Source organism: Trachemys scripta, chromosome 1 (assembly GCF_013100865.1).
Source record: "Trachemys scripta elegans isolate TJP31775 chromosome 1, CAS_Tse_1.0, whole genome shotgun sequence".
In the NCBI taxonomy this organism is placed as follows: Eukaryota; Metazoa; Chordata; order Testudines; family Emydidae; genus Trachemys; species Trachemys scripta.
The window spans coordinates 252,950,229-252,964,019 of NC_048298.1; the positions used below are offsets into that span (position 1 = coordinate 252,950,229).

Below are 13,791 nucleotides of genomic sequence, written 5' to 3' on the forward strand. Positions count from 1 at the left end.
TATACATCCCACACACTGTGGACTATATGCTGGTTAATTCTGTGTGAGCGTGGTGGGTGGGAGAAGAGTACCCAGGGGAACCTCTCCCCTTCCCCTGTGTATCGATACAGGAGAAAGGCAGAATGTCGTTGCTAGCACTCCACTGAATGTTGGGAGGGGAAAGGGGCAGGCTGGCTGGCATGGCCTATTGTGCTTCACTGTGCCAACTGGGGTGTGGTCTGCAAAACAGGGAGCGTGTCCTGTCTCCTGACAAACCTGCTTGTAAGCATGTTGCTCATTCCAGATGTAGCAGTAAGAGCCACTACCTCCTGGACACCTTGAACTGCTGGCCTGCATCTACCCTGTGCAGGCAGAACAGCTCAGACCACCTCAAGTGAGCACTACTGCTCTGCTTCACACTCCAGGGTTCCTTCAGTGGAAAAGCCAGAGTTTGGCTCCGTATACATTGCTTGATGTGACTTGCAGTCCATGAAATGAGTTCGTTGTCAGTGTCAGATTCACTGATTGACAATCATGTTGTGTCCTTTCTCCTTCACAAATTGTCAACCAATAACAAACAGCTATTGTAACAGAAAACGAGTGCAGGTCCCTGAGCGGGAATGGTTGGTGACTCTAAATGATGATGTATGAAAGGAAGATAAGACAATTTGATTTTCTCAGACTAGGTTGACCCTATATGACTGAATGGAGCAGAAAAATTGCTTTGCCGCAGCAAACATGATATGGAAGTCATATAAGGAGCAGAGAGTACAATAGGGAATATCAGAATGTCATTTTAACTAACATTGTCTAAATCAGAAAGACATTTAAATGATGGTAATAAAAAAAAAATCTTTCCTCTCTGCCTTATCTACCCACCTTCCTCCCCAGTTAATTTATTCCAATATATTAGGCTCTGATTTATGATTGACACACCCTTTCAGTATGCAGTGTTGTTGTAGACATGTTGGCCCCAGGATAATAGAGAGACAAGGTGGGTGAGGTAATATCTTTTATTGGACCCACTTCTGTTGGAGAGACACACAGAGCTCTTCTTCAGGTCTGGGAAAGATAGTAAGGCCATGTTTACATTAGCACATATGTCAACAAATCTTTTGTTGCTCAGGGGTGTGAAAAAACACCCCCGCACCCCGCAACAACATAAGTTTTGCCGGCATAAGCGCTGATGTGCACAGTGCTATGTTGGCAGGAGACACTCTCCTGTTGACAAAGCTACTGCCGCTCACTGAGCTGGTTTTATTATGTTGACGGGGGAGCTCTCCCCCATCAGCACAACCCAGCTACACGAGTGATCTTACAACGGCACAGCTATATGGGTACAGATGTGCCATTTTAAGCTTGTAAGTATAGACATGGCATAAGACCTTCCCAGCTAAATACAAGAATGAACAGATAATTTAGAATAAACAGCTGGCACACAGAATGGGGCTGCAGGCCACTTCACCTTGAATGGTCCTTTAGAATATGTGCTAACTGCTTATGCTAAACAATCTGTTCAAACCTTGTATTTAGCTGTGACACTCTTAATACCTTTCTCAGACCTGAAGAAGAGCGCCGTGTAGCTCAAAAGCTTGTCTCTCTCATCAACAGAAGTCCAATAAAAGATATTAACTTCACCCACCTGTCTCTTTCACCCTTTCAGTATTTACTGCCAGTTGAACTTGAATCTGTCTTTTAGGAACTGTTTAAAGTTCCATTGTTGGGATTTTCTGCTCCAGCTGGTTTCTGATAAGAGGCAAAGGTTGATTAACTTACCCTAGTAAGTTACCATGGTAACTCTCACCTGTGCAATGTGCCTTCATTGGGGTTCCTTGATCTAGTGACACTGGTATAAATTTCCCTTGTCTAAAGACAATCTAACCTACTAAAACTCAGAAATGAGTAAAACATCTGAAGTCCAGGCCTTTGTCTCTTTGTAGGAAGTAAGTCATTACTCCTGGCTATACCATGAGCCTCACTTTCTACCTTAGAAAACAGTCCAGCTAACTGACCACGAGTGGAATAAAATCTAAAAATCAGGTAAAATTGAATTCAGAAGTGCAATAAGAGCTGAAGAAAAGCTTATACATTTTAACTGTTATTGATCACCAGTAATACTGGGAAATGACCATACAAGGATTAGACTGAACAGCACACAGTGCGGACCCTTCTCCTGGTGCTGAGTTAAGGAAGGAAGACTAAGAGCTGATCTAACTTAAAGGAGGCTGCAAATGGAAGAAAAGATGTTTAAAGGGCCAGATCTGCTAGCCTCACTCACATTGTTTAGGGGACTATTTGCCCAGTAAGATATTACTCACGATGAGTAAGGGTGGCAGAACTGGGGCAACAAGGAGAATAGGTTACTTCATCAGTCTTCATCTAGTAACAAAGGCCTTTGCATAGGTGAGCACTGAGTGGTGTCGGAGGAAGCAACCTTTCCAACCCTTATGCTCCTTGTTTTAGGGCAAGGAAGAGCTGATCAAAAGGATCACCCCCTTTTTACTTCACCTGAGAAGTACATTGCCTCAAGGGCACTGGGGAAGAGCAGAGAGGGCCATGGCTCCACTCTCCTCCTTTCACACCAGTAATGTGCACCCCACAATGAGGTATAAAACTGGACCCAGAGTTTGCACACTCAAGAGCTCCAGGAAGAATTCTACATCCCTGAAACAGAATACCTCCCATTGCTCCCCTTATGGCAGCTCAGCTTTGCATCACTCCCCAAGCAAGTCTGTGTGTAAATGACATAGTCAGCCCTTCATCAATTTCCTTATCTTCTTCTCCTCCCAAACCAGACAGGAATCAGTAGCTCAGACTTTCAAAATCCTGATCAAATGCAATCAGGTTACGTAAGTAATCATTTAAATTGTCCTTACACATGCCATTAATGGAGAGCAATGGAAGGATTATAAAACTGCCTGGATAGTACGAATGTTGGTAGGGAGTACTATATCTGCTGGCTTGATGGAAAGGAACACCCAAAATGGGTAGCTTATTAAGCTCTTCAGGTCAGGGGCCATATTTTTGTTCTGTTTTTGTACACAGCCTAGAGCAATGGGGCCCTGATTTGTGTCTGGGATCCCTAGATGCTGCAGCAATACAAATAATACACAATAATAATATGTACAGTTGACATTTAAACAATCTATTCAGTTTGTCACATCCACCACTGTAATATCTGCAAAAAGGAAGTGAGAGGCTGTTTACTTGCATATTATTATTGTGATTATAAACTTATTTTATTTTCTTTCCTGCAAACTTCATATTGAGGTCACTGAGAGGGGAAAATGTCTTCCAGGTTCATTTATTTTATCTGAAACACTTTTTTTTCTGTATGAGCTACTTCTTCTAATGGCAACAAAGAAATCTGACTCTCCATGTCTTGTTATTTAAAAATATTCATCACACCAGCACCTGGAATTACATTTGCTGCTCAGACTCTAGCACACTAAGAGTATCCATTTAAAGTTATTAATCTTTTGGTTCTGTAGCAAAGCGTGAAGACTCACCGCCTCCTGCTGGTTGTCTTGGAAATTAGTTCTCCAGCATACAGAGCGCCTCCTACTGTCCGGTGTCTCACCTGCCTCAAGCCCCTGTGTCCCTTCCAGACCCCAGTCCCTTTACCTTTACCAGACTCCCAGCAGTACCCCCATGCTCTGGGTCTCCCCTTCCAGGGGAACCTCCAAGCCCCCTCACCCACCTTGCCTCAGTGGCTACTGCCAGTCACCATCTAGCCCCCATTCACTGGGGCAGTCTGCAGTCTGTCAGGGCCACTCATCATTGGCAAGAAGGTTGGACCAGCTGCCTCTGCCTATCTCTGGGCTACTGTCTCTGCAACCCCAGTACCTGTTTTGACCCTTTTAGCGAGTCCCACAGCCTGGGGGTTTACCAGGCTGGAGCTCCCCAGCTCCTCCTGTCTTCCCCCAGCCCTGCTCCATTCCCCATACTCTGAGCTCTCAGGCAGCCTGGTCCTTCTCCCTCCAAGGCTGGAAAGAGAGTGATACAGCTCTCTCCTGAGCCCTTATAACAGGGCCAGGTGTGGCCTGATTGGGGCATGGCCCCAGCTATGGTTGCCTTCCCAATCAGCTTACCCTATTGGCTCCCTGGGGCAGCCCTTTCCCAAGGCTGTTTTAACCCCTTCAGGGCCGGAGCGGGGTGAGCGCCCCGCTACAGGTTCAAGAAGAAATCAGTCTTCAGGTGGAGGCCTGTTAGTTAAATGATGGCAGCACGCACTGAAGTAATACAATTATGTATACTGGAGATTTTTTTGTTCTGACTCTTCTTCATAAATGTAAAGCTTTCACCTCAGCTAGTTCATTTTCATCTGGTTTCCTTTACAGTGTTTATACTGGAGGTTTACTGACTGCACTTAGGAGTGTCCAAGAATGTTATGGGAAAAGCAAAATTCCCAGTGCTTTAAAATGAATCTGATGGATTCCAGAGTTTGTTAAAAGCTCATTATACATCAAAGACTCAGTCCTGCTCCCATTTACATCAAATGGCAAAACTCCCATTGCTTTCAGTGGCAACATGTCCAGGCTCTGTATGTATCATTTATTTTTCTGATACATCCATCACAAGAGATAACACCACATCTGGGATGATACCACAAATGGAAGCAAGTAAAAATGACTGTGCTAACTCACCATCAAATTCCACTGAAGTCAAAGGCTAACCTAAGTATGAATTTGGTTTTATACATTTATTTTGAATTCCTGTTGTAAAAAAGGAACGTTAATTTTTAAAGAACTTTTTAATTTTCATTTTTTGCTGTTGAATGTGACAGGGACATGGTCCATTTTGTTGGCTTCCATTGATATGGTTGGGGAAGAGGAGGAGGAGTCAGGAAGGAAATACAGGTTATCTTTAAACACGTAAAACATTTATCTTCCCCAGTATTTGTTTGACAAAGGAAAGTTCACAAAGGGGACAGTATTTGTGTGAAGGTAAATCTTTTTAGTTCCTGTATTTTACCTCCCCTCTAGGCACTAGTAATACCTATAAAAGTCCATAAAGTACCAATTTCTGTCCATTACAACCAAATAAAAATGTATTAAACGTACTATGTTTGGCTTGGGAAATCAGTTTTTGTCTGCTGTAACTGACTTCCTGTTATAACTATGTCTGTTATAAGCGGAGTCCAGTGCAGCACATTTCTATTATGAACTACTCAATACATCTGTTTGCCATCGTCTAGTAAAAGTGAAACAGCTGAAAATGGCTTAAGAGAATTAATCGCAAAAGCGTAGTTTAAGTCATATTTTGTTTTTGCAAGTGTAGCATCTCTGTTTGCAATAAGGTCAGAGGTCACCAAAATTTTAATTTCACTGTTTGCAATCAAGCCTGTACTCAGCTAACTTGTACTTGATTTCACGCAGGATGCATCAACACTGGCAAAAATGGGCCCTTGTAATTAACCAGTATGTAATTTTCTGGTCTGTTTCAACAAGAGAGTGACAGATATTGCAACTGCATTTAATATCTTTGGGGACCATATTGTATTAAGTTTATGAATGATTTATGTATCACTTTAGGCCAGGAATTGCATGCAACCCTGGGGGTGGGGAAAGGTTACCACAGCTCCTCCAGGAACCAAAAAAAAGTGGAAAGTGAATCAGATTGTCAGCATCTCGAGAGAGGTACCACACCTGAGGAGACTTGCATCTACTGGTTCAAACTGGGTTTTCTGAGACCAACAGAGAAAGGCTTTTGGTATAAAGAGGCTGAATTTAAAAGGAGATGGGGCCTTCTTTTGATTCAGGGAACAGATAGGACTTTCTGTCCCATGGGGGACCCTGACACTTACGGAAGGGTTGGACTTACCAGGATCCCCTAAGACTGATGGGTGACCACTGGTAAGTTTTTGGCATCCATATAGGAAACGGTGATTGGTTTTGGTATGTTTTTTCTGTAATGTTTTTAACCTAAGAATAAATGTATTTTGCTATGTGAAGGCTTATTGGTAACTGGTGTATACTGTCGTAGCCACTGGAGAGAGGATAACACACGTGCTGGACCACAGTCAGACCTTCTGGGGAAATCACAGTGGAGTGCAGAGTCTGGAGGGAGAGAGAGATGCGGTTCTCCACCCAAGGGAAGTGATTGCAGGGAGTCTGAAACCTTAAGTGGATACCCTTAATGAGGACCAGGAGGAGTCAAAAATACAGTTAATCCTGAAACTGGGACAAGATGGTAAATCACTGGTCCCATTTTTGACTATGAAGAAAAGGCCTTGGTAATATCACTTTCAGTTTGTCATCCTGATAGTAACCAACCAGGAACCATTTTAGCACAACTGTTTTCAGGCAGCTCGTGTACCATGACAGTCACAACTATGTTTTATATTACTTATGAGCATGTAAAGTGGCATGGTTTAAAAACTGTATAATGGGGACACCCTCAATACTATCAGCTTTTAAACCATATTCATTTCCTTAACAAAGTGTAAAAGCGCTAAGGTCCACAGGGTGTTTGGTGTAGCCACAAGCTTTCTATAGCATTAACGTGAACATTAATAATTCACCTTTCCTCCTGCATGCAAAGATTAATACACACACATGGAATGAAATGTGACCCTTCCCTGTGCTGAAAGAGCAATATTGATGTTATTCCTGTTTAGCTTATTCATTCAAAGGCTGTATGTTGGGGGTGGGGGGGAAAAACCCTACCCTTTACTTAGTAGAAGCTGAAACAGAAGGGACAAGGAATAGGAATTTAATCTAGGTTTCTAGGACTACTGAATTAGACTAATGGTTCCTTCATTCCCAGGAGTAACATGATTTTGTTGGAGACAAACTATCATTTTAGGCATTTGGATACTATGGTGACAAGTGCCATTAGAAATTGCCCATACATAAAGAAGCATAAAAAGCTAAAGTTTGCTTTAGTTACACTAGGTAAGTGCAGAGTAACTCCAAAGTCTGAAATGGAGTTACTTTGGGTTGACACAGTGCAGCTGGAAGCAAAATATAGACTTATATGAATTTCTGTAATATCCACAACCAAGCTCATCAACCATATCATACCTAAATGGAAAGAAATTGAAGTCTGAGTAGTGTTCTATTATCACACACGCTGTGTGTGGCGAAGTCTACTAACCAAGAGTGAACACAGCTGGCAACTTGCAAGGTTTCATATTTCTTGTCTTCTTTGTAGCTTGTTTATATTTTATTGTTTATATCCCTAAGATATTTCTGAAAATGAGATGATGCCTCTCAGTGGGTCTTTACACCCAACCGATAAAGGAAATTCAACCACCCCTAGCAAGCTCATATTTAGAAGAGGTTCCAACAAGAGCTGCTTTCACTGAGGGAGTTTGTCAGCACATAATTGTTCAGCCACAGTACACTCTGCAAGCAAACCCAGCCTTACTCATTTCTCTTAGGGTACATCTACACTACAGCGGGGAGTCGATTTAAGATACGCAAATTCAGCTACGTGAATAGCGTAGCTGAATTCGACGTATTGCAGCCGACTTACCCCGTTGTGAGGACGGCGGCAAAATCGACTTCTGCGGCTTTTTGTCGGCGGCGCTTACTACCACCTCCGCTGGTGGAGTTAGAGCGCCGATTCGGGGATCGATTGTCGCGTCCCGACCGGACGCGATAAATCGATCCCCGAGAGGTCGATTTCTACCCGCCGATTCAGGCGGGTAGTATAGACCAGACCTTTGAGAACTAATTAAGGTGGAGAACTTGCTTTGTTATTATGGTTGAAGGACAGTTTTGTATTGTTCATGCTAAACAGGATCTGAGCAGTAGACAGACCTGTTTCACCTACAGACAGGGGCATAGGCTGTAATAAAGCAGTTTCTTAGTAACTGTCTCTCATGCTTTAGAAATGCAATGCATCAAATTTAGCATCATGCAGAATCCTTCAGTGGGGCTATGGAATATTATTACCATTTTTTTTCTTAAAAAGGAATGCTGCCAGGTCTCCTGGGAGGATTTTGTCAGCTGCTACCATTCACCTGCCTTTGCCACCTGAAATTGGTATTAAATATGAGGGGAAAATGATAGTAGACTTAAGCCTATTATGATACTGCTGTGACAGGGAAACTTAAAAAAAAACCCACTGAAGAAGCATCTATTTTAGGAGAAACAAACAAATCTTAGCTTTAACACCAAATGACCCCATCACATATTTCCAAATATTTGTTTTCATGATATACACCTTACACAGCCAGCTAATAACAAAACAGACTCCAGGGTGGTAAATGGAATCTGGTTATGGAGGAGAAATAAATCTTAGCTTTGATTATATCCACAAAGTGCACATCTGCTGCTTAACATCATGCACACAGAAACAGCACCTCCAACAGCATAGCACTTTAGTGGTGAGAGGATATTGCATGTGGAGGTCATCTGGCTACTATTACAAGTATTGGAGCCCAGAACCTTCTGGCTTAGAATTGTGATTAGTACCTCCTGAGTTACCAAGTCTTTTATGTGCTTGGTGCTCTTATCCATTCCCGCGAGCTACATATGCAAAAGGTTCTGGAAAAATTATATCTGTCCTGCACTGTTTGAGATACTAGATTTTATTTTTAAACCCTTTAAGATTTATTTCTGCTGGATTATCTTCTAGGGTCTCTTAGGAAATAAAATGTTCAGAGTACACATCCTATCTCACGCGTACTGTGCTGTAAATCTGCATATATTTAAGATTCCCAGACTTTGGACTAAGTGGAGTCAAACAAAACTGAAACTGTGGTCTATGTGTTTCACAAGTGCACCAGAGGATTCGCTAAGAGGCTCAAATCAACATGTTCAAAGTAAATGGTCCTTTTAATTTTCGCTCTTTTTGGCTAAAAAGCAACACAGATTAGTTACTTGAATTATATTTTCTGTTTCATGTAATTCTGGAAATGTTGGGAAGGAAGTAGTTGAAAACAGATTTCTCTTTTTTTTTTATGGTGTTTAGGCTGCTCTTGGTTCTTTAGTATTATAAGAATAAATTAATTTAAGTAGCAGAACCTGAAAATAATAAACCTGAATGTAGCACTGTACAGAAAGATTTTTGCTCACTGAAATAGTTTTTGTTTGCTGTGTGAATGAAAGCAGGCAGCAGACTAAAGGAAGGCTCTCCTACAAGCAAGAGACAATGCACTCCTATTCTAATGGCAAATAGCATGAAAGACCCTCTCTTTTTTAGTCTGGGCGCATGGTCATGCACTTGTTTATGCAGCTACAATACTGTATCTGAATGTAAATCACACCCATAACTTTGCGGTCAATTTCTCAGATGCCTGTCCCCATAGAATGGGTATGTCATTATGTACAGTATATGAGGGAGGGATAGCTCAGTGGTTTGAGCATTGGCCTGCTAAACCCAGGGTTGTGAGTTCAATCCTTGAGGGGGCCATTTGGGGATTTAGTTGGGGATTGGTCCTGCTTTGATGAGGGGTTGGACTAGATGATCTCCTAAGGTCCCTTCCAACCCTGATATTCTATGATTCTAAGGAAGTTTGACTTTAATAAAGCAGCATATACAGCAGAATCTTGCTAGTCTAATCACCCTCCAGCTCAAAATGTCATCTGAAGCTGCAGATGTCTTCTTAGATGCATAGATTTACGTACATAAAAATACACCCACTCTCTCGTGGAAGAGGTGTAAGCCCCCACCGCTTCCCTGCATGTAAAGCAGTTTACTCAAGAAGAATCAAATATGTGGAGTGTATTTCTTACATCCTACAGCCAGGGCCTCATTGCAATGTGGAGGTTCTTAAGAGAAGTCTTTCTGAAAGAAAGAAATCTGTCATTTCTCCCTTTAGGTAGTAAGACTCAGTCTCAGCTGGAGTTCCAGCTTGAATTTGATGACTTAAGGCCCTCTGCTGAGAACAGCCTTTGCTTTTTATCCCAGGGTCTCAAAGCACTTCACAAACATTGATCACCTCTGTGAAATAGTAAAAATTATTAAACCCATTGTACAGATGGGCAAATCAAATAGAGAGGCTAAGTGGCTTGTTTAAGGGCACATAGGAAGACTATGGTCTATCCAGGACTAGAACGCCAGGAGTCCTGACATCTTGTCCTGTTTGCTGTCATTGATAGATAACACTCCTTCACTGAGATCAGAAACCACCTTCAGAACAGATGAATGGTGTGGAAAAGAACTATAAACTCTAAGCACGACTCAGAATTCAATTAGCCTATTTAAAATTATGAAAGACACGGCTTGGTTTTAGTCTACAGATAAAAAAAGAAAAATGGTAGAGATGAAACTAGAAGTAGTAGTTTGGCAATATTTTACAAGACAAATGGGTATGAAAGTGAAGAATAAGAATACCAAAGCTTACACCATGTTGCATTGTCCTCCAGATAGTCCTCTGGGAAGCAAGAGGAAAACAGATTCAGGGAACAGAAAAGAAATAACATAGCAGGTTATACCAAGCAGCTAACCACAGAGAAGATAAAGTGTCATTATAAGCAGTCTCTTGTAAATGAGAATTCTTAGATAATACATTTCAGAAGAAACCAAGAAGACCCAGCAGTGAAAGCTGAGTACACATGTTAAGTCTGACATCATAAGTGTATTTTGATCAGTTTTAAGCTAAATACATGCCAACTTTACTTTTTGATATTTCATTTTCACATTTGCAGGTCTTACTTCGATTTATTATTTATCAAATGCCATTAGGATGCAGCTATTATGAATTTGATAACATATAACGCTCTTCCCCAAATGTCTATGTTCTGCCATTAAGTAATAACTGCCTCTGCTTTAATGAAATGATTGGATGTATCAAAACAGGTTAAGTTAATGATAACGGGCCAGATTTGTAGAACTGCATTTTTAGGCAACATAATGGGAGCTGCTGGGTGCTAAGTACTCTGGAAAATCTGGTCACTTCATTTAGGTTTCTGAAGGGGAGCTGAGATGTCTTAAAAATCTGTCCCCAAATGGTGGGTGCTCAAGTCTGACTTAAACTATATTACATTGTAGTATATGACTGAAATAATTTGAATAATTTGTTTTCTTCTGAGAATATGCTGTCAAAGACTGATTCTTCTGATGATACCAGTTTTGTTTGTCACTTCACTTTTTAGAGTCTAGGAAGCTCCATCTTTTGTCTTTGCTATGATGGTTTAATGGTCAATGATTTGACAGTACAGTATTTTAAGAATGAAATCTCAAAGACAGAGTTCTTTCAAAAGCATTAATCTAGTATTGAATAGTCACATGAAACACAAGAAAAAGCTACCATGAAAGACAGGGAGGTATTATTAATTGTTTGTAACTTTTTTGGCATTGCTTGCAAAAAAAAATTCAAAGGAGGCTAGATTTATGGTATACTGCCTATGAAAATAGTGAGTTACTTTGTTATATATTTACATTAATTGAGTAATCAAAAGTGAGTGACACACAGACTGGAAAACATCAAATCATACACATTATGAGAATTTTGTTCAGAACATCAGCCTTTTTGTAATACTATTTTCAAAAAATTATAGCATTTAAATATTTCTGGGAAACTTTCACTACTTGGTTTGAGACTTTTCAAAGCATGGATAAAGGATCATAGTTCTGAAACAAAACCTTATGCCCCAATCCATTGAGAATCCTGTTCCAACTCCAGCTGAAGTCAGTGGCCATCTCTCACTTCAGTGGATGCTGGACTGGGCACAAAAAGAGATAACACTAAGGGGACTGTTTAGATCTGTATTTGATACAGATATTAATAGCTACAAGGACAATAACACTTTTCAATTTAAATGTCACCAGACTAGGTAGATATTTAGCTGTAACACTTTGTTAAGTGAGAATATCAATGATAAACTTGCTCTCCTTTCAAAAACTTGGGGAAATCTAATCTGGTCAAGTCAAATGGGACCAAATTCCCCATTGAAAGTCAATGAGGTTACACAGGGTATAAAGCACTGTCTACATTGAAAGTTTGCCTTAGTTACAGCCATCGATGGCCAACTACAGATGAATCTGCTCCATTGCTATTTTATTTATTGTGTATCATAGTTTAAATGGTTTTGCCCTGTAAAAGACATTAGTGGTTCCAGCAGTATTCTCACTATATGTATGAGGAATGCCTGATCTCTTTTTAAGAGGTAACAATGCTTTAGCTCAGGGGTGGGCAAACTACAGCCCGTGGGATGGATCCGGCCTGTCAGGACTTTGGATCCGGCCCGCAGGATTGCTAGCCCCGTGCTGTTCCCGGAAGCGGCTGGCCCCCTGACCCCAGGGAGGCAGAATGCTCCGCGTGCTGCCCTCACCTGAAGGCACCGCCCCCTGCAGCTCCCATTGGCCAGGAGCCTGCCTTAGCCCCGCTGCGCACCGCTGCCACCCTGGAGCCACTCCAGGTAAGCGGCGCTGGGCTGGAGCCCACATGCTGAACCCTTCGTGCACCCCAACCCCCTGCCCTGAGCCCCCTGCTGCACCCCGCACCCTTCCTGCACCACAACCCCTTGCCCTGAGCCCCCTCCTGCACACCACACCCCTGCCCTGAGCCCCCTGCCACACCCTGCACTCCTCCTGCACCCCAACCTCCTGCCCTGAGCCCCCTGCCACACCCCACACCGTTCCTGCACCCCAATCTCCTGCCCTGAGCCCGCTGCCGCACCACAACCACCTGCCCCAGCTCCTGCATGGCCCTGCATGCAATCTCCGCACCCAGATGTGGCCCTTGGGCCAAAAAGTTTGCCCACCCCTGCTTTAGCTGCTCCTGGTATATAGAAGTAGTTCAAGATGAACTATTACTACCAACTTTCCTTTTTAACCCCTCTCCTCCCACTGGCTCCTTTATATCCTGTAACTTAATTCCTTGAGCACTCCAAACTCCCCCTGGCTTCAATGAGCTTTCAGTTGGCTGTAGCCCCAGTGCTGTATGTGCATCCATGCAGAAGGAGCCTTGCACTTGCATGGAGCAGGGTGAAGAACTGGAGCCTACGAATACAGACTTTGAGTAATGACAGCACTGGAGCTGGAAGGTGTAATTTCCAGCTCAAGCAGACATACCCACACTAACACTTTTTATGTTACCATGCTAAAAACAGAGTGTGGCTGTAGCAGCAAGAGGGATAGTTGTTCTGAGCACCTGTCAGAGACCCATGGTGTATAGTCACAGTGGTTAGCCCCTTGGGCCACTCCACTTTTTGCATCCTAGCTTGATGAGAGCTAATGTGAGTATGTCTGCTCAAGCTGGGAATTATACCTTCCTGCTCCAGTGTAGACATACCCTTAAGGGAGAAATCCTGCCCCAGTGAAGCCAATTAGAGTTTTGCCATTCACTCTAATTGGGGCCAGAATTTTACCCTATGGCTAAATCTTAGTTTAAAGTGTTACACTGTAATATGCTTCCTTCATGTTTGTAAACCAATCATCTGAATCTATCATGGAGACAAACATAGATTTTACCTTTTTGTTTTAGGGGGAAACAAGCTACACTGTTGCCAGAATTACTGTGTGCCCCAGCTGTTGCTTAAAGTTAGTACAACTATAATACAAGCCCATGTCCTGATTTGAAATATCATATATATTCTTTTAACTTAATTAAAATTAAGGGGTAAGATATATTATAATATAGACTATGGGAAAGACTTGGCAGCCTTGAGTGCTAATTTAATTATAAGAGGAGCTAGTCTTCTTCTTAGCATATGCACAACATGCCTCAAGTGGCATGTGACCAGGATTCATCAACCGAATTTGGTCCACTGGTTGGATCATTAGCTTCCACGGCTTGGGCCAGATACTGATGGCAAGTGTGACCTGAATGCTGATCCGAAATGATTGTATAAAATAGCGACCTGGATCTTGTTTTGAATTAGAAGCATATAAAATTTCTCCTTAAATATTGAAACT

General features: G+C 42.1%; 1 protein-coding gene across 2 annotated transcripts in view; it reads right to left on the reverse strand.

Annotated features, from left to right (window-relative positions):
- GPC6 (glypican 6) overlaps positions 1-13,791 on the reverse strand; it is a 1,097,931-nt gene that overhangs the window by 64,180 nt on the left and 1,019,960 nt on the right. Inside the window, exon 7 of one of the 2 annotated variants that reach the window (XM_034758269.1) lies at positions 10,277-10,306. The exons of the other annotated variant lie outside the window; for it this stretch is intronic. Coding sequence (XP_034614160.1) covers positions 10,277-10,306 — 30 coding nt within the window. The remainder of the gene's footprint in view (positions 1-10,276; positions 10,307-13,791) is intronic. 2 annotated transcript variants of the gene reach the window in all.